This window comes from Sphaerodactylus townsendi, linkage group LG08 (assembly GCF_021028975.2).
Source record: "Sphaerodactylus townsendi isolate TG3544 linkage group LG08, MPM_Stown_v2.3, whole genome shotgun sequence".
NCBI classification, from domain to species: domain Eukaryota; kingdom Metazoa; phylum Chordata; class Lepidosauria; order Squamata; family Sphaerodactylidae; genus Sphaerodactylus; species Sphaerodactylus townsendi.
In genome coordinates this window covers 81,170,799-81,189,581 of record NC_059432.1, presented here as the reverse complement: position 1 = coordinate 81,189,581, position 18,783 = coordinate 81,170,799, and the positions used below count along the sequence as shown (strand labels likewise).

At 38.0% G+C, this 18,783-nt stretch overlaps 1 protein-coding gene across 1 annotated transcript in view; it reads left to right on the top strand.

Moving 5' to 3' along the window:
* Positions 1 to 18,783, top strand: part of COL4A4 (collagen type IV alpha 4 chain) — an 83,680-nt gene that overhangs the window by 15,110 nt on the left and 49,787 nt on the right. The window contains exons 5-17 of the mRNA XM_048506718.1: positions 7,259 to 7,393; positions 8,046 to 8,090; positions 8,883 to 8,999; positions 9,735 to 9,803; positions 10,886 to 10,921; positions 11,534 to 11,596; positions 12,997 to 13,032; positions 13,388 to 13,429; positions 14,406 to 14,486; positions 15,469 to 15,522; positions 16,056 to 16,115; positions 17,507 to 17,551; positions 18,593 to 18,646. Of these exons, the coding sequence (XP_048362675.1) occupies positions 7,259 to 7,393; positions 8,046 to 8,090; positions 8,883 to 8,999; positions 9,735 to 9,803; positions 10,886 to 10,921; positions 11,534 to 11,596; positions 12,997 to 13,032; positions 13,388 to 13,429; positions 14,406 to 14,486; positions 15,469 to 15,522; positions 16,056 to 16,115; positions 17,507 to 17,551; positions 18,593 to 18,646 (837 nt within the window). The remainder of the gene's footprint in view (positions 1 to 7,258; positions 7,394 to 8,045; positions 8,091 to 8,882; positions 9,000 to 9,734; positions 9,804 to 10,885; positions 10,922 to 11,533; positions 11,597 to 12,996; positions 13,033 to 13,387; positions 13,430 to 14,405; positions 14,487 to 15,468; positions 15,523 to 16,055; positions 16,116 to 17,506; positions 17,552 to 18,592; positions 18,647 to 18,783) is intronic.

Here is an 18,783-nt window from a genome sequence, read left to right as displayed (position 1 = left end):
TATTATTACTTGCTGCTATCTAGTTATATACCATTCAACCAAAAGAAAAAAAACCCAGACCTCTCAAATTCCTTTTCAGGTTTTCCTTAGTACTGAGAAGAAAAATCTATTCTGAAGACCATTTGGAAGATATCTGCCAACAGTGGTCCAATTTCTCTTTCAATTCCACACAGCCTCTCGTTTTTAATGTCCTTACAGATTACAGTTTATCTGTATGCTACATCATAAGGAAAAAATGGCATCCTAGACTTCCTCTGTAGCTAATCTCAGACTTCTGTTTCTCCTAGATTTTACAGTATGCAATAATCAACCTACCAAAGGTTCAACTTGTTTCAGGAGAATTGATATTTGTAGTCTGAAGATCAGATGAAGTTCTGGGAAAACTCAGAACTCCATGTTAAGGTTAGCTACCCAACTGCATGTATAAGCAATAGTCTTAAGCATTTTTAGAAGAGTTAGTTTTCATACCCTACTTTTCTCTACTGTAAAGAGTATCAAAGTGGCTTACAATCACAATCCCCTGCTCTCCTCACAATAGGCACCTTGTAAAGTAGGTGAGGCTGAAAGAGTTCTGAGAGAACTGTGACTGGCCTAAGATTCCCCCAGCAGGCTTTATGGAGAATCCCACTCAGTTTTCCAGCTTAGAACCCCTGTTTTTAACCACTACACCTCTCTGGCTTACTGAACTGTAGTTCTTTATAGAGGTTATATAAGTTCATTTTCTGTGTGTGCAGAGATTGGCACATTAATTAGTGAAATCTCAGCACAGCTATTTACCTAGTGTCTTTGAGGACTATATAATTCTAGTGAGAAATGGGAAGTGCCATATGACCATACTTAAATGAGCTGGAATTTTAATTTCTAAAAAACGCAGCCATTAAAAGTTTAAATCAAGATCAAATGAAATTGAAATCCATGAAGGAACAATACTTTGAAGCTCAGTTGCTACTTGCTATTAACAGAGGGCATAAAATCACTAACATGCATAACTGCAGAGTCTTTGAACAAAAAGAAAATTAAAACTGTTTCTTGTAGTAGTGCAAAAAATGGAGACTCTTAGTACAATTTTACACACTTAAGCACCATTGAATTCCAAATATGCATTTCCAAAGACAATTCATGCCCATTTCAGGTGATTGGCAGTGCCACCCTCCATAGAATTACAGCTTTCTAAGCCCATGGATTTCAGTAGGCTTGGAAAGGTAGAACTCCACTTACAACATTTTGAAGGTAAAAATTTATTTCAACAATATATAATGTAGTATAGCAGAAATGTAGAAGTGGTTTATGACCAAACATTTCCAAATTTCATAGAATTTCCACAAACTATGTTCAAGCAGATCTGGTAATTTATTTTGTTGAATATTCACCTACTAGTAATCAGTTTACCAAGAAATTTCATTGCAGTATTTTCTTGTATATATGAAAATTTTGGCTACTAAATTTCTGAAAAATGGCAAAGTTCCCCATGGCCAAAAAGCATGTCTTCAGTAAGTTAGAATATTTAGCAACTTGAAGAAAAATCATATTGTCATTTCAGTATGTTATATTTTGAATGATTTTAATGTATATTAGCATTAGCTATAATTTCATACATGTTGAAATGGTATCTACAACCTATATTTAGTTTCTATACACATTTACATAATTTTGGACCCTCCCTCCCAACATTGGTAGACCTAAAGAAATTATGTTCAAGGGGAGAAAACTTTTCCAATACTGTACCACTGATTTTCTATGGGAAACCATTTGGTCATCTGCTATTTACTGTGATGACTGATTTAACACAACACAGTATAATCTTGTTTTCAGTCTCTTTTTTTCTCAGAACAAACTATGATTAATGGTTACCATGATTATTCTGGCATAGAAGCCATGGTAAGCAACTAGTAAAGGTTAAACCAGGAAAGGTGTGTCCTTACACATTAACCCACGGCAGAGGGAGAAAGAGGATAGAGCCCATAAATCATGGCAAGATCTAATAATCAAAACATAATTTGATAATCATGCTCTATGAGGCCTCAATTGGCATAATGGTTTACATTGTTATTCATGATTTTTAAAAAGTATTTTTGCAGGGCGTTTTAGCTTTCTGTATATAGTTAATTTTTCATTTTGTTAAAACAGCAGAAGCCAAATTTCAGCAGTACTTAGATCTTGCAGGTGCTTCTCTTTCATACCCATTGTACTGAGGTTGATTCTAGCCAGTGGGATTTGAGACTTTCTTCAAACTCATAGGATTTAGGAACATTTGCATGGTTAAAATTTTGTTTCAGTTAATAATTAATTAAACCCCATAATATATCCTTCTGTGAGCTCTGGAATTTGATCCCATTCGCTACTTCAAGCTTTGTGAATCGAGTTAAGCAGAATGCAGAAGCAAGCTCCTATTCATGATTTGACCCAATTTGGCTTCTGCTGAGAGATTATGTCACATGCTAAGAGCAAAGCCAGTATTAGTAAATATAGCTGCCCAGATGCCAAAATGAATAACTAACTTCTAATCTCTATGAAGGAGTGATTTCTTTCCAGTTTTTAAAATTATTGCATGGAATCCTGAGATGGCCAAGGTGCCTGCCACTCACGATGTTCCCCCACCATCAGACCTACTCCACTTCACACAGCCTCTGGGATGGCAGGAAGCCCCTGGGCCACTTGGAGCCATGCCACCTTGTCCCTGTGGTCTCTAGGATGGCTTGAAAGCCACTGAGCCACACAGAGCTGGCTGGTTTCATTCCCACCCCTCTAGGACTGACCAGAAGGCTCCAAGGCTGACAAGAACCACTTTACTACAAACCAGCAATCCCAGGGCCAGTGCACACTGGCTTCCCCTATCCCAGGGCCCTAGGAGACACTCGCTGTAGAGGAAGTGGGGAGGAATCAGACACAAACCTCAGAGTCAGGAGACAAACAGGGTGGGGCCCAAGGGAAGTCTAGGGGAGGGCAGAATCTGGGAAGGAGAGGCAGCTGAGGTAGCCCATAGGGCAGGGGAAGGGTGGGCTTAGCTTAGACACAGAGACCCTGGTTGATAGGTTGAGGTCCTGGGTCAGGACTGTCCCCATAATAGCACAAGAGGAAAGTGGCTGAGGAGGAAGCTATTGGCTGGCAGTCCGTGTGGAACTGAGGAACTTACCAAGCCATGAGTTCTCCTTCTGAAGTCTATGAGATCAATGAGGAGCTGGAATCATCTGCCCCAGGGGGTGCTGAGAAGGGGTCCCCGCCAAGAGGGGATGCCACAGATGGTGGGGGGAGGGGAAGAATCTGGCACAATAGAAGATTTTGTTTCAAATATGTGACAGTGTGTTGCACATTATTTGATATGCAAAGTGAGATTGACCGTTCAATTGTTCCATGTCTCTGTATATAGTTTTAGCTATGTCTCTAGGATTAAACAGGATTAAACAGCAATGTTTTCATAATGAGAAAGTTGTGATGCTATGTAAGTGGCCTTCTGTCAAATGGCCTCATTCAACTTAATCTCTGCTTTGTGGCTGAATATTAAAAAAAGATAGGAAAAGGATCTCTAAATCAGTTTGTTGAGTTACTGAATTGTTTTTATTGATGCTGTAATTGTTGGTGTTATGATATGTGTTGTATGCTGCCCTGAGCCCTTCGGGGGAAAGCGGGCTATAAGTGCAAAGAAATAAAATTAAAATAAATATGTGTATTACGAAAGAAGATTATATTGTTTGACTATCCAAAAACTGTAGAAGCAATGCCTCATACACATTCTTGAGGATTTTAAATAGCTGTTCAACTCAGTGTGTTGAAATGTTTGTACTTGTCAGCACCCAACAAAACAGTAACACTTCTTTTCCCCATTCAGTTGGATTTAGTCTGCTAGATTCTCTTTCATTTGGTTTAACATGTAGGGATAGTGACCCCCTGTGGTAACTGGGAAAACTCCAGTGGATATCCCACTTCTCTTCACATAGGCACATAGCCTGAATATCCATTGCATTGTAAAGTATGGGGAGAGTGAAATGGGATTGTGATTCAACCTTCCATCGTCAGTTCATTTAGAAACCTTCCACAATTGCATTTGGAGCTGCCTTTCTGTGTTCATATGTACATACCAACAAAGGAAGAAGGGCTGAAAAGAATTTTAAATGGCACATGAATTTGCAAAGGAGTCGCTGTGTTACACTGTCATAGCTAGATAAAACAAAAATCCTGTGGCACTTTAGAGGCTAACAGCATGTATTTCAATGTGAGCTTTTGTGAGTCACATTTCACTACCAAGCCTGTCTCTCTCAGTTCTGCCCTCCGTTACTCTTTCCCATAAGATATTCCTTTATGATTTTCCTTCACATGTTTATCTGAAGAACTGTGGCTTGCAAAAGATCATGTTGAAACAAATGTTGCTAGTCTTTAAGTGCCCCTGCACTTTTGTTTTGTTTTGCATGTGCTTTGTCCTAATTGTGTAGAAGTGTGTAATACTCCATTAAGTTTTTATCATCACTGTTGCATTGTGAAAATGAACTTCACAATAATATCCACTGCAAATTGGGGTCTTTTATATTGGCAGGTATATCATCATAGGTGCTTCTAATGTCCTTGGTTCCGCAATGGATTGCAGAACTGGCTGTTCTGGAAGCAATCCCTTTAAAAAGAAGTGATAATACATATTTCTATCTACTGCAAAATAGATGCCCCTTTACTAGTGCAGAGATCCTTTTGTTGCATCTTATGCACTTGTCAAGATGCTCTTGCCAAAAAGGCTAGCTAAATTTTGAACATTTTCAAAATGTGGGCACCTTGTTGGCTTATTCATGTTTCTCTTGAGCAAGTATACTCACAGACATGCAGCTATATGCAATCATTTCATAGCCAGTTTCAGAACCTAACCCCTAGACCAGCATTATTCAAAATCCATCTTTATCATTGTTTTTGAGACCAATAAACTGGGTGAGTTGAAAACAGAATAAATCGCCTCACAGTTATCAGTGCTGGTTTAGAGACTTCAGTCTAATCAGTAATCGCTGATTCTTTGTTGCGAAACCTCAATTTCATTTGGAGACTATTGCTTCATAAAAAATTTTCCCAGTACAATTTATTAGAGATCGAATAAAAATGACTAAGAAAACTGCACTGTGGAGGAACGGTATCATTTATATTTATCATATATATTACTAAATTTCTTCTTTGAACAATGTAAGTTTTTTGAACATGAAAAAAGTAAGAAATCGTATTTTAGTTAATAAGAACCATCACTTTCATTTTCAAAGTAAGCTGTTTTGTTTGATAGTCAGCCTTTTACAGCCAGTGAGATTCATGATGTGCTAAACTAACATTAACTAGTCAAGAGATTGAAAGTTTCTGATGTAGAAAATTAAGCAACCAGTGGAATTGATGCTAGTAGATGCTAGGCTTAACTTTCTGTCTGTTTTAATTGAACTAATTTGTCATTTCCTTCTTGAGCATTACTTTCTTCATTGACTTTGTTTTAACAGCTGTCCTAATACTACAGTAGTTGAATTAGATGGTATCAACCTGGTTTTCACAATCTTCCATTCCTAATTGGTCATTAAGCTGAAAGAATTATCTCTGAATGAAACACTGACTGTCAAACCTACCGTGACTTACTGATTTTATTATCCTGTTTGTAACTTCTCCCACTTCTGGTGACAGCCTAAATCAGGGATGACCAACGTGTAGCCTGCATACTGAACCTGGCTTTTCCTGAAGCAATTATACTTCATCCATAATGGCACTAGTGTATTTTATTCATAGTGTAGCAAAAAGTTTACCAGTTTTACTCATCAGAAAAGAGGGGAAATGATCGAATGTGAGCTATCTTTTAAACTGAAATATTACCGGTTTCTTTGGAGGTACATGGGAGTGTTGTCTAGCTAAGTCATTTTAAACATTCAACAGTTATAATCCCTTCAGTATTTGAATGGAAAGACTATTGTTTCTGTGGAGGCCAGTGTTTTTCAGTTAAGGGACAAAGAACAAATAACTTTGCCGGTTATTATGATTGGAAGCAGAAGCTTGTTGGACCTCTAAACCCTATTAATGTTTTAGTTGTGTTTCCTGTTCATGATGGTTGAATGAACAGTAACATGGTTAAGTCAGTCATCTTTTTTTTAAAAAAAAATCTTTACATTGCATAGTTTCTCTTGACAAAGCTAGCTTATGACTTCAGATCTATGTGAACTGCATCCAAACCTCTGGTTTATGTGTTCAGTGGTGCTCCTCTATACTGAATGTAGTTCCATGTAGTACTTTAGAAATTAATGACATAAAATATAGCATCATAGCAGAGAATGTGTGTGGCATAATGGTTAGAGTGTTGGTCTTGGATCTGGGAGACCCAAGTTTGAATTCCCACTTTGCCATAGAAACTTTCTGAGTGACTTTGGGCCATTCCCACCCTCTCAACCTAACCTATATCACAGGGGTTATTGTGAAGATAAACTGGAGAAGAGGAAAATTATGTACACCACTTTGAGTCCCCATTTGGAAGAATGGTGCGGTATAAATGAAGCAAATGAATACATTAAATATATACTATAATAATATATATAGTATAATGATAAATACAGACATACATTTTCTTCCATTGTGAGAATTCTTGCTTTGTGTGCTGCAGGCAGGCGTTACTTCTGGCATGTCAGGCAGTCCAAGTTCAGGATTGGTGGAAGGCACAGGGGTGGTCAGGCAGTCCAAGATGAAGTCAGGTATGGGTGTTGCCAGACATTCTGAAGTCAAGGCAGGGGCAGGCATGGTCAAGCAGTCTGAGATCAAGCTATTTCAGGAATTCAAGCAGGCAGGCAGGCTAGGCACAGAGATACAAGATGTAGAGCAGGAACCTGGCATGTGGAGTTTTCCAGTGAGACAGACTCATTGCACCCAGGCAGAGTCAAGTCCAAGACAGGGTTTATATAGGACACCCTTGCTAACGAGTCTTGGAGCTTACAAAGACTCAGTCCTCCTCTAAGGTTGCTGTTTTCAGCTCGCAGAGCCTTTTGCCATGTTGAGCTGCAATGCAAGCATTTTCCCTTTTATGACTGAGCTGCTGTCTCTGCTTTTGCCTTCTTTGTGCATCTGGCTTGTCCCTTTGCTTGTCTGGGGCTGCTGAAGGCTCTCCCAGCTGCACTGCATCTGATTCAGCCTGGGCTGGCAAGGAAGGGTTTTGCTCTGGTCCTCACATCTCCTCTTGAGGAGTCAACTCCTGGTTTTGGCTTTGCATCTGATTCCTTGTCTCATGACATTGCATATACAAAAAGCGAAATCTGAATCCTTTCTTTTCCAGGGTCAGCCTGGACAGCCGGGAGTCCAGGGTCCAATTGGTGCTTTGGGTTCCGTAGGACCCATTGGCTTGCCAGGAGAAAAAGGTCAAAGAGGTGAAATGGGTCTTCCTGGGTCAGCTGGAGAAAGAGGCAATAAGGTACTTAACCCACTTCTCTCCACTCACACACACAATAAAAAATCAAAACCAAATAGAAAACCAAAAATATTTACCACCATTTACTCTACCACCAATGTACAGGGAAGGAGAGGGCAGTGTAGGTTGTAGCAGCTCTGCCCTTGATGGCAATAGTCTCTCTCTCACAGCAGGCAGGCACTTATGACAGTACTCATAACAAGGTCTTAATACCAGGGTACAATTTTTTGTTGTCTTTGACTCAGCCATTTAATTAAGCCTAAGAACATGTAAATGGAATGAGCATACTGGTATATTCTTTGCTAGCTTCCACCTCCTCTTTCTCCCTTTACTGTCAAATTTTTTATTATAAGTTATTCAGGGTTGCTTTCTTGTACCCAGTAAAGCACATGCATATTGATGATGCTGTAGAAATAAATTAAATTATAACAACGTTTTCATGCATATGTGGGACAATATAAAGTGACGGCTGTTTCATATATCTGATGAATTAGGTTGCATGGCCTATGTTAACATATGTAGCAATAATTTTTGTTGTCTTTTCTTTGCCCCAGGATTCTTTGTCATTAATTCATCATTTAAAGAAATTTTAGATCCCTTTCAATAATTCTGAGTGTATGAAGTGCATTATTGCTTTAATATTTAATTTCATCAGGGTCCTACTGGCGTTCCAGGATTTCCAGGTTTAGACGGTATGCCTGTAAGTACACTACCAGTGTTTGTGCATTTTATGATTGTAGAGAGGTGTTCCTGCCCTAGAGAATTTGACTTTTTAACAACCATAGTTAATTTTGTTCAAACTCATTTTACATTTCAGACAGTATTCTATAATTTTCACTAAACAGATGTTCCCACCTAAATTATAATTAGAGTACTGGTAAAGATCATTGAGGAGAATCAAAATTGCAAGCCCCCCCCCCCCCCAACTGGTGTAGCAAATAATGAGAGCCTTAGAAGAAAGGCTTATCAGAAGTCATCATGAAACAGCAAGCATCTGGGAGCAGCAGTGTAGTGGATAAGAACTGGTGCACTCTAATCTGGAGAATTGGGTTTGATTCCCCGCTCTGCTACTTGAGCTGTGGAGGCTTATCTGGGGAACTGGATTAGGCTGTGCGCTCCAACACTCACCAGCTGGGTGACCTTGGGCTAGTCACAGTTCCGAGCTCTCTCAGCCCCACCCACCTCACAGGGTGTTTGTTTGGGGGGGGCGGGGGAAGGTGATTGTAAGCCTCTTTGAATCTCCTTCAGGAGAGAAAGAGTGTGTATAAATCCAAACTCTTCCTCCTCTTCCTCCTCCTCGTCTTCTTCTATGCCAGGGCTGCCAAGTATAAAGTGAAATCTCATTGATATTAGTAAGAAGTAATTTTAGTTAACATAGCAAATATTGACTATACCAACATAAGAACTTGACTTCTAAACTCTGTGGAGTTCATGTTTGGCTAGCAAATACTTTTCCATTTTATGTTAAATTTCTCTTTTTGAAACTTCATAGGGATTACCTGGACCTGAAGGACCCAGGGGCAAACCTGGCTTTGATGGATGTCATGGTTCAAGGGGGGAACCAGGATTTCCTGGAGAGGTTGGCCTTGTTGGACCAATAGGCTCATTTGTGAGTTGACCTTTGTTATTCACTCAAAAGCATTGTAAAGACAGCATGGGTTTGACAATCATATCCCTGTACTGGAATAAATTAAGTCGATATTCAGAATAGGGAGAGGGTGGCTTAGAAGCCCAGTTTGTGTGGCGAAAATTCCCAATTGCTCAATCACCTGAATTTGGGCATCATGGGCAGTTAATTGGAGTTTGTTTTCAGTTGGTTTGTTTTTGTGCTCTGCCCAGGGAATGAAAGAACGGAAAGCAGTGAGGCTGGGGAGCATGTGGACATGATGAATATACCATTTTTAGGCCCTTTGATGGAAATTGGGAGTTTACTTACATCTTAGAAGAAAGTCTTAATCCAGCCCTTTCTTCATTTGAATATGCACTGTGCAGTAAGCTGAGCTTTGAAGCACTGGAATTTCTTTATTTGTCTTAAATGATTCTGGAAAAACATTTTGAGGAGCATGCATTCCAGAAGCTAAAGGTTGCTAATTTACAATTAGCATTTAAAATCAAAACAAAAGTGTGTTGAGTTGGTTCCTTTACAATGAAGATTCTTTCATTAGAGGAAGATTCCTTTCACTAATGGAAGATACCAGTTGTGATGGAACTATTATCCTTAACCTATTACATGAACTCAAGATCAAAGTCAGCGATTGCATGGATATCATTACTTCAGATCTCATAAGCAAAATATAAAATTATTCTAAGAAATATTCATAGTTGTCTTAAAATGTCTTCTCAGGGTATTTCTGGACAAAAAGGAGAAAAAGGACACCCTGCAAATGTTTCCAGGTTCATTAAAGGGGCTTCTGTAAGTCTAACAAACATGTTCTTATTCAGATAATTTCTTATTGTTTCAATAATTTAGAAAAGTATTTAAAATCATGTGAAATGCATATCAAATGTTCATTTCTTTAGGTATTTATTCAATTAATATTTAAACCATTTAAAAGTATCATGCAAAATAAAAGGAGAATTGTATTTGTAAATAATCTATGCTCACACTGCTTTGTGGATTACAAGTTCATCTGCATTTTGCAGACATTTAAATACAATCGTATAAATTTACTCAGAAGTCCTTCAGTGGAATTTAGTTCCTCAAAGGTGCAGTTAGGATTGCAGCAGATAACTTCTGATGCCAGATTGGATGTAGCAGTGTGCTCACACAAGGACCAGTGTGCTCACACAAGGACCCTTTCTGTTCCTTTCTGCTGTCACTTCTGACTCCAGGATTGTTGATTCTTTGGGTCACAGGAACCTCATGGAGTAACAGCTATGTGACTTGGTAGGCTATAGTGAAAAGGCAACCCTTACTTCTTTCTCCTCCCTCCTCCTCAACTTAATGGAGCTGTGCTGATGGAAGAGAGCGGATGATGTGCTACTTGCCCCTACGCACTGTATCCCATTGACCCATCTCGCTATTACACATGAGAATCAACTTTCCTGAGATCAGAGAGATTGCTGGTAGAAAGGTGAAATGGGAGAAGGTATGATTTGCTGGATCCAACCCATTTTTGACTAGTTTTGTTTAAATATAGATATGAACATTTTTAACACTGACTTCATTTGTCACCCTGAGGATCTTTTGACACTCAGTGGCTAGAGCTGGGCAAACATATGCTTTGTAAATGTTTCCAGGGACATATATTTTGAAGGCTAAACCTCACAAAATTCATGTGGAGATTACTCTGAGTGAGCATAACATGAAATTGGGTAGTCAGACTTTAAAATTATGATCTCCCTGAAGCTTTGTACTAGATGTGGCTGTTTGGTTTATGGTGCTGAAACAAGGTTTTGTTTTATATTGCAGAAAGTTACTCATACCATTGTGATAGTAAGTTATATCAATAATTTTGTGGTCTTTTATCTAAACATGAATGGTTATGGTTACAGGGAGAAAGAGGGGAACCAGGATCATGTGGACTGCCTGTAAGTTCTGCATCGTTTGCTTTTTATTTTTTGTGTATGTGCGTGTAGGGAAATGGAGAGAGATTGGATTTGGAAAATAAATTCTGAATCATAACAATTACACTGGCATATATTATAGGTATCCCATAATCCTTTCTTTCTGATTTGAAGGTGAGTAGTGACATTAATGTCTGGAAGCTCCACCATGTCTATTTCCATGGTATATATTCAAGCTACCAATAAAACATCAGCAGCAATGTCTGGTGCTATTACCGAGACTCATGTGATAGAATAATTGATTTGGTGGTCAGCTCTGTGTGTAATTACTGTGTGAAGATTATTTTAAACATATTCCACATTATGACATGCAGGTCACCCAAGAATCAGTGAGTTTGAAGAGAAGATGAAAATCCTCATTAGTAAGGGTGAAACCTTATGTAAGGTGGAAGATCTGGAATCAGAATCTAGTACTGGTGGTTGCTGGTGACTGAAATACTGCTTACAAGCAGTGGAGAATGTTATTAATTAGAAGAGATATTAAACCTGGTTCATGAAATATGAAGTAAAATTATATTTTGGTGAAAAATGGAACATTGCTAGTATTAAGAAGCAAAATGTGACATTTGTTCTCAGGGTCCTAGAGGAGAAAGGGGACTAAGAGGCCTACCTGGATATCCAGGCCAACCAGGATCACAGGTATAATTCTAACACTTTTATTTTATCAATCGGTTCTCAATGATGGCCATTATTTTAGCCCCATCTTACAAGGTAATTCTTTATGTTCATGATGCTGTGCTTGTAAGAGGGAAAGAAAGAATCAGTAGACTTCTCAAGCACTTTCACACACTCACAGAGAGAGAGAATTAAAGCAGGATTCTAGAGTATATGATGTTCTGCCATAAAACTATTATCCAAATATTTTGAACAAATTTTAAAGTTTTAGTTTTATTACACATAAAAATTACAAAGCATTTACATATATAAAATAGACACTACAAAGAAAACAATAACATTGTTGAAAATATCTGTGGTTCAACTTTGTATGTAAAAAAGTGTCACATCACAACATTTACTAATTTCAGAACACTCTCTTATTCACACCTTTTCAAGGTATTCAATGTAACATTGTAAATTTGTGCCCGGGTTTGATTTGGTATTTCTTTTTCCAAGTTTAACTGCCATTAAATCATGTCTAATGGATCTTAATTTTATATCAATATAGCATATGCTTTACCATAATTAATTCTTATCTTGTATATTGTGCCAATCTTTGTTCAAAATTGTTTAACAGCGTAAAAATATTGATTAGAGTTTTTTCACTTTTTACAAAACTCTTTGATAAAATGTATCGTCAAAGACTTTCACGGCCGGATTTAACTGGTTGCGATAGGTTTTCCAGGCTGTGTGGCCGTGGTCTGGTGGATCTTGTTCCTAACGTTTCACCTGCATCTGTGGCCGGCATCTTCAGAGGTGTATCACAGAGGGAAGTCTGTTATACACTGTGTCCAGTGTCCACTGTGTCCATGGGTCGCTGGTTGTTCATAATGTGTTCAGCCAGTTTGATCTGAGTGTCATATTTTAATGTTCTAAGCTTGTTGTAACCCACCCAGAGCCCTTCGGGGACTGGGTGGGATATAAATCAAATCAATCAATCAATCAATGTATGCTAAAATAAGACTGCATCCCAGCCATTGTCTCATTTCTTCCTATCCTCTTTTACACTATTGGTAATTAATTTTTATAAAACTGTGATAATAGAAGCAACTACCCATTCACCAGTCTTGAAAACCTTATTTTCATTGTCTATCTCAGTTTTCACAAACTCCTATTACTTAGCAATCTCATAGACATGTCCAAGGTTTGCCCCTGGCCCTGGCTGAAGGAAAAAGAAAACAAAAATCTGTCACAATTGCACACAGGGCTCATGTAACTACAAAAGGAGAAGGTAATTTGTACAATAATTATGTAAATGATGACTTAAAAATTTTAGGCAATAAAAATGATAGGACCTACATTTTAAGAACAGGCTGCAGCAGTATATCTTTTTCAGGCTGAATTCTTAGATTTGAACACCTTATTCCTTATTATCTTTAAAGGGTGCTTTGGGTCATCCTGGTTTACCAGGCAAACAGGTGAGTGACTATTTTTCTTGTCTGTTTATATAGTACCAATCAAACTGGTGTTCACACTTGTATCACCTTCAATTATTATCATCTGCTGAGTTTTTAGACACTCCCTTTAAGTTTTAAGCAGAAGCCACTTATTTAAACATTAGGCTGATTCTGCATGGGCCAAAAACAGTGGTGTGAAAATGGTGTGAAAACAGTATAAACCTTTTACACTGTTTTAAACCCTTTTACACCATTTTCACACCACTTTCACACTGCTGTTTTTGGCCCATGCGGAATTAGCCTTAGTTTCAGAGATCAAATCCTTTTAGAATTTCTAACCTTATTTTATTTTATTCCTTTTAAAATATTTTATTAGGGAAATCCAGGTGTTGGAGTGGAAGGACAAAAAGGAGAGCCGGTAAGCAAAGTTATAACTAAGATTAATGGTTTGAATATGTTAAAAAATAATTAAATGGGTAACTGCAGTAGGCTAATATATTTTTCCTTTACTGAATTTACTGAAGCTGTTAATGAAGAGATAGTAACTTTAAATTATCACTTCTGTTTCACGGAGAGGTTAAGCATTAGGACTTTTCTGGATATGTTTTTGACTCCAAGAAATTCATAGTGGTCTCTAACTGGTAATGGGATTCTTGACATCTTTCCTACAGGTACATATTCAGTTACAAAAATATCCCTATTTAGAAGAGACATGTACAAAAGTTTTCATCTTGCAGTACCATTTTAAGCAGAGTTAACCATTTGATCTTATTTACTTCAGTGGACTTTGGAAGGGTATAATTATGTTTAAGATTACACTGTAAATCTAATACACAGATAGTGTCATGCCACAATAAGAAGATATTGAACATTTGGGAATGGGGAAAGACGCCACAGACATTTAATTATGCCTAAGATTACTGGTTCTGGTGGGTTTTCCAGGCTGTTTGGCCGTGGTCTGGTGGATTTTGTTCCTAACGTTTCGCCTGCATCTGTGGCTGGCATCTTGAGAGGTGTATCACAGAGAAAAGTCTGTTTCACACCAGTTGAATCTGGCCGTGAACGCCTTCGAAAATACCCAAGATTACTGTTTTCAAAAATGCTTGGGATTCATTTACTGCTATTTGTTTCAAGAAGTAAAACCCTCAGTTTGTATACCCCACTTTTCTATTCAGTGGGGATCCAAAGTGATTTACAACATTTCTTATAGCAGTTACCCTGGGAGAGATGGAGAAATTTCTCCATCTGGCATATGTGCACATTTGTAAATACACGAAATAGTAGCATAAGAGTTAGCAGAGAACAGTTAAAGGCTCTTCAATTGTAGAATTACAACCTGGCAACTAATTTTATGGGGTTATTTACTCCATTTCATGTTTATTTGGTTTTTATAGGGTGATGTGGGACCTCCTGGATCTCCAGGTCAGCCATTATTAGTTGGACCTCCAAGTTCTCAACTACTGAAGGGAGAAAAGGTATGCACTTTATAACATTGGTTTGTAATGGTAACGTTTGTTCTGTGGAAATTAATATCCAATTTAATTGAAAATTACCATGAATTTATTTGGAAGTTTAAATTACTTTCATGCAGGTAATTGATATATACTGTAAGACAAGTTACTTGCTATGACTGTAGACATATTTTTAATTTATTTTATTAATTTATACCCTGCCCAATTCTTGACCAAAGTCGGACTCAAGGCAGCTTGCAACAGGGTTAAAACGAACAATATTGATAAGTCACATAAATAAATCTCTAAAATCAGTTTCTATGTAGATTCTGAAATACAATTTCTATGATGGTGGCGAATCAGTCAATAAAATAAATCTAAGCCTACAGTTCAATCAACCTTCCAAAGTCCACTGAAGTTTATTTATTAGGGGGAAGGGGAGGGGGAGTGTGACTGCACATGATGGAGATTCACAGTACGTTATTTATGATTTGGGAGAACAGCTATTTTAGTTGGACTATCACATGTTCACTGAACGGCCTCAACCAAAACCCAGTGGAACACCTCTGTCTTTCAGCCCCTGTTTAACTGTTTAAGGTTTTGCAGAACCCTGGTGTCAGCTGGCAGAGGGTTCCACCAGTCTGGCCAACTGGATATCCTTAGGGGCGGGAACCACTAGAAGGTTACTGTTGAAGGACAGTAATGTTCTCTGTGGGCGATACAGGGAGATGTGGTTTCAAAGATATGAGGGCCCCAGACATCTCAAGGCCCTGAAGGTCAAAACCAATACTTTGAACATGATCTGGAATTCAATCTAACCAGGTGGCATAGCATAAGTGTTATAGCATGTAATACCACACAATGATGGCATAATGTAATTTTGCAGAAAAGGTATTTTGAATGACGAGGATCCTTTTGATAGTTCCTCTCGAAAATGAAATTACCAATAAGAAACTGTGTATCAGCTATGAAGAAAATAAGATTGATGAAATATTTTAATATTTAGGGTGCAAAAGGAATGCCTGGATTGATGGGTTCCAAAGGATTGCCTGGCCCCAAAGTAAGTGGCATAGGTCTTCGCATGCAATTAGATGTCCTACTTCTGACTGTTTAGCTTTTTTATCTCATGACTTACCAAAATGTTGAGAAGTAGCTTTGCCTGGCTAAAAATGCATATTCTCTTTTTAGGGTTTATTTGTTATACAGATACACAGTTTATGTTAGCAGTTATCTTACTAATAAATGTGTGTATGGTTAGAGTTTTCTTCTTTTTCAGATAATTTGGAAAAAATCACTTGTGTAGCTTAATGAGCTTTTTCTGATTATGCATCAGTTACAGACTATGCCTGTGACATGTAAAGGCTTTCAGTTTTTACATGGGGGAATTTGTCATTCTTTAAAGAGAACAAATGTATGGGTGATATGGATCCCCAGACTACATTTTAAACTTGGTAGGTTTAAGAAGCAGTTGAATCACCTCCCGGAAAATCATTATGAGTACAAGCACACTGCATGGCACATCTCTGGATCACTGCTAGAAGACCATATGATTTGATTTAAGCTGTTTAAATGGTATGTTTTGAATAATAACAGGGTAAACTTGGAAGTGGAAAGAAAGGCGAGAAGGGGATTATTGGCTTTCCTGGAATACGGGTAAGGATGTTTCAGAATGAACAAATTCAGTTCCCAGACACATGTGGTTTTTCTACCTTTCTCTAGAAAAAAAGCCTCTTGTGTAGAAGGAATAATTTGCAGCCTGAGGAAGGCACTGCTGTTAGCTGAGCAGAGTGGTAGGATGCAACCCATTGTCCACTCTCTTTGCCTTTGTTAAATTTGATAATTTAATAGAATAGTTTGCCTGTTATCTTTCAACTATATTTTATATTTTTTAATTTCCTACCGGTATCTGATTTTTAGCATTATTGCTACATGGCTGACTTAAGTATGTCTTGTGGCTTATGCATATCTTCTGGGACTTTTCACTTTCTTTGAACAGGTGAGCTTAATTCTGTAATTCAATTGTTTTTGACATTTCCCTGTGATTCAACTAAGCTTTACCATGCTGGCTGGCCTCCCTGTCTCTTGCCACTCCCCTTTTTTATCTTTACATCAGGAGGTGGTGTGCCATTGTTGGAGATGTGCCATTGTTAACACCATGCTGGCATAAACTTGACAGCAATGCATCTGCTGACATAAGAACCAGACATTGATAGTATCAGAGATGTACAGAGGAATAGGACTTGTTTGGTATTCCAGACCCCTCAGCCTATATCCTATTCCCTGTGCTAGCATAATGTTATGTCTGTGAAAAATCTGATGCAAGTAGAAATAAATACCCTACACCTGCCTTTCATCATGCATGCATTATTGCCTTATTGCATGCATTATTCCATGCCTGCCTATACCTTGGATACCAACTAATTCTGCAGTGAATCACAGCTCTTCTGAACTATTCTCCAGTCAGGGCAGAGATGGGACTGCTTTTCTCTGGCCTCATGTTAGACCCTCTTAGAATACACTTGGAGAACAGGTAATTGCATAAATTAAAAGTATGTTGCACAAACATACAGGGATGCAAAAACTTTTGCAACATATCGCTGACACTTCTCCTTACATAAGCTTTACATTTCTCAATTTCAGGACATACACAATATTTCCCTCTTCCTTGGCCACACTGCAATTGGGAATGTAAGATCTCAGGGGTGTGGCATGCCATTGGCAGTATTGCTATGTACTCCACTGCCAATGCTATGCTGTCAATTCATTGACATTGTTAATTTTTGTTTTTGTAAATATATTATATTTTTTCTGCTGAGTGTAGGATATTGACTAACTACACCAGTGTCCTGCTGGCATCACTGGTGCACTGGTATTGGTCGTTTTAGGATTGTCCTGTGAATCTCATTTAGTTATTACTCGATTTATACCAGGGTTTTGTGTGTAGGTGCATTCCATTGATTTCAGTGAAATTTACTTCCAGTTTGTGTATGAATCAGTGTGTTGTAAACCCAAGTGAGATTCCTTGTCTGGTATTTTTGCTGTAGGGGAGTCCTGGTTCATATGGATCTTCAGGTTTTCCAGGAAAAAAGGTAGAATACATAAAATGGCGCTACCTATGATTAATTGCTGATATTTATATAAACACACACATACACACTATGTTCATAGTACAAACTTATTTGATCCTTATGTAAGTTTCTTTCATGGCTGATAAAGTTTTTTGGTATTTATAGTGATCATTTACATTTTAGATAGTGAGCACCTTTTTTACCGATTCAAATAAACTAGGGTAACTGGTTGCATATTCATTTATTAAACTAATAATGTAGGTTGTCTCAAAGCATACATTATGGCTATAAACTGGCTCTGAGCTAGCAAATTTTGTCAGACACAACTTAAGTTGAAACCCATGTACAGTCCCAGATTAACCAAAATTCTCCCTCATTTTTATTACTTTAACTTTTCTAGTATAATGTCCATTAATTGGGAAATGACATTCTAATGAACAACTGTAATCAATGTCAGTGGAACTGATTTGCATGCTAGACTGAATTTAAGAGAATTACAACAAATATCCAACAATAATAAAATATATCAGTTATAGCAGTGTAGAGTGGTTAAGACCAGGTGGACTCTAATCTGGAGAACCTGGTTTGATTCCCCACTCCTCCACCTGTGTGGCAGAAGCATATCTGGTGAACCAGATTTGTTTCTGCACTCCTACATTCCTGCTGGGTGACCATGGGCTAGTCACAATTCTTTGGAACTCTCTCAGCCCCACCTACCTCTCAAGGAGTCTGTTGTGGGGAGAGGAAGGGAAAGGAGTTTATAAGTCCCTTTGGGTCATTCCGCACATGCAAAATAATGCACTTTCAAACTGCTTTCAGTGCTCTTTGAAGCTGTGCGGAATAGCAAAATTCACTTGCAAACAGTTGTGAAAGTGGTTTGAAAATGCATTATTTTGCGTGTGCGGAAGGGACCTTTGAGTCTCCTTACAGGAAAGAAAGGGAGGTATAAATCCAAACACTTCTTCTTCATCATCTACCTAGTTTTTTAAAAAACAAACAGCATTAATTTGTAGGAAAATAAAGAGATGTATAATGCATAATATATATATTTTTAAAAATCAGGGTGAAATAGGAGTTCCTGGTTTTCCTGGACAACCTGGCATTCCAGGCGTCAAGGTAAGCTTTTAATGTTTGTATTGAATGTATATGAAATGTAAATTATTGTTTACCAATACAGAACAGTTATTTTAAAATAATCCCAGTAAATTTCATTAGCATGCTTTATTATTTCCCTTGAATATCCAATGTACTAA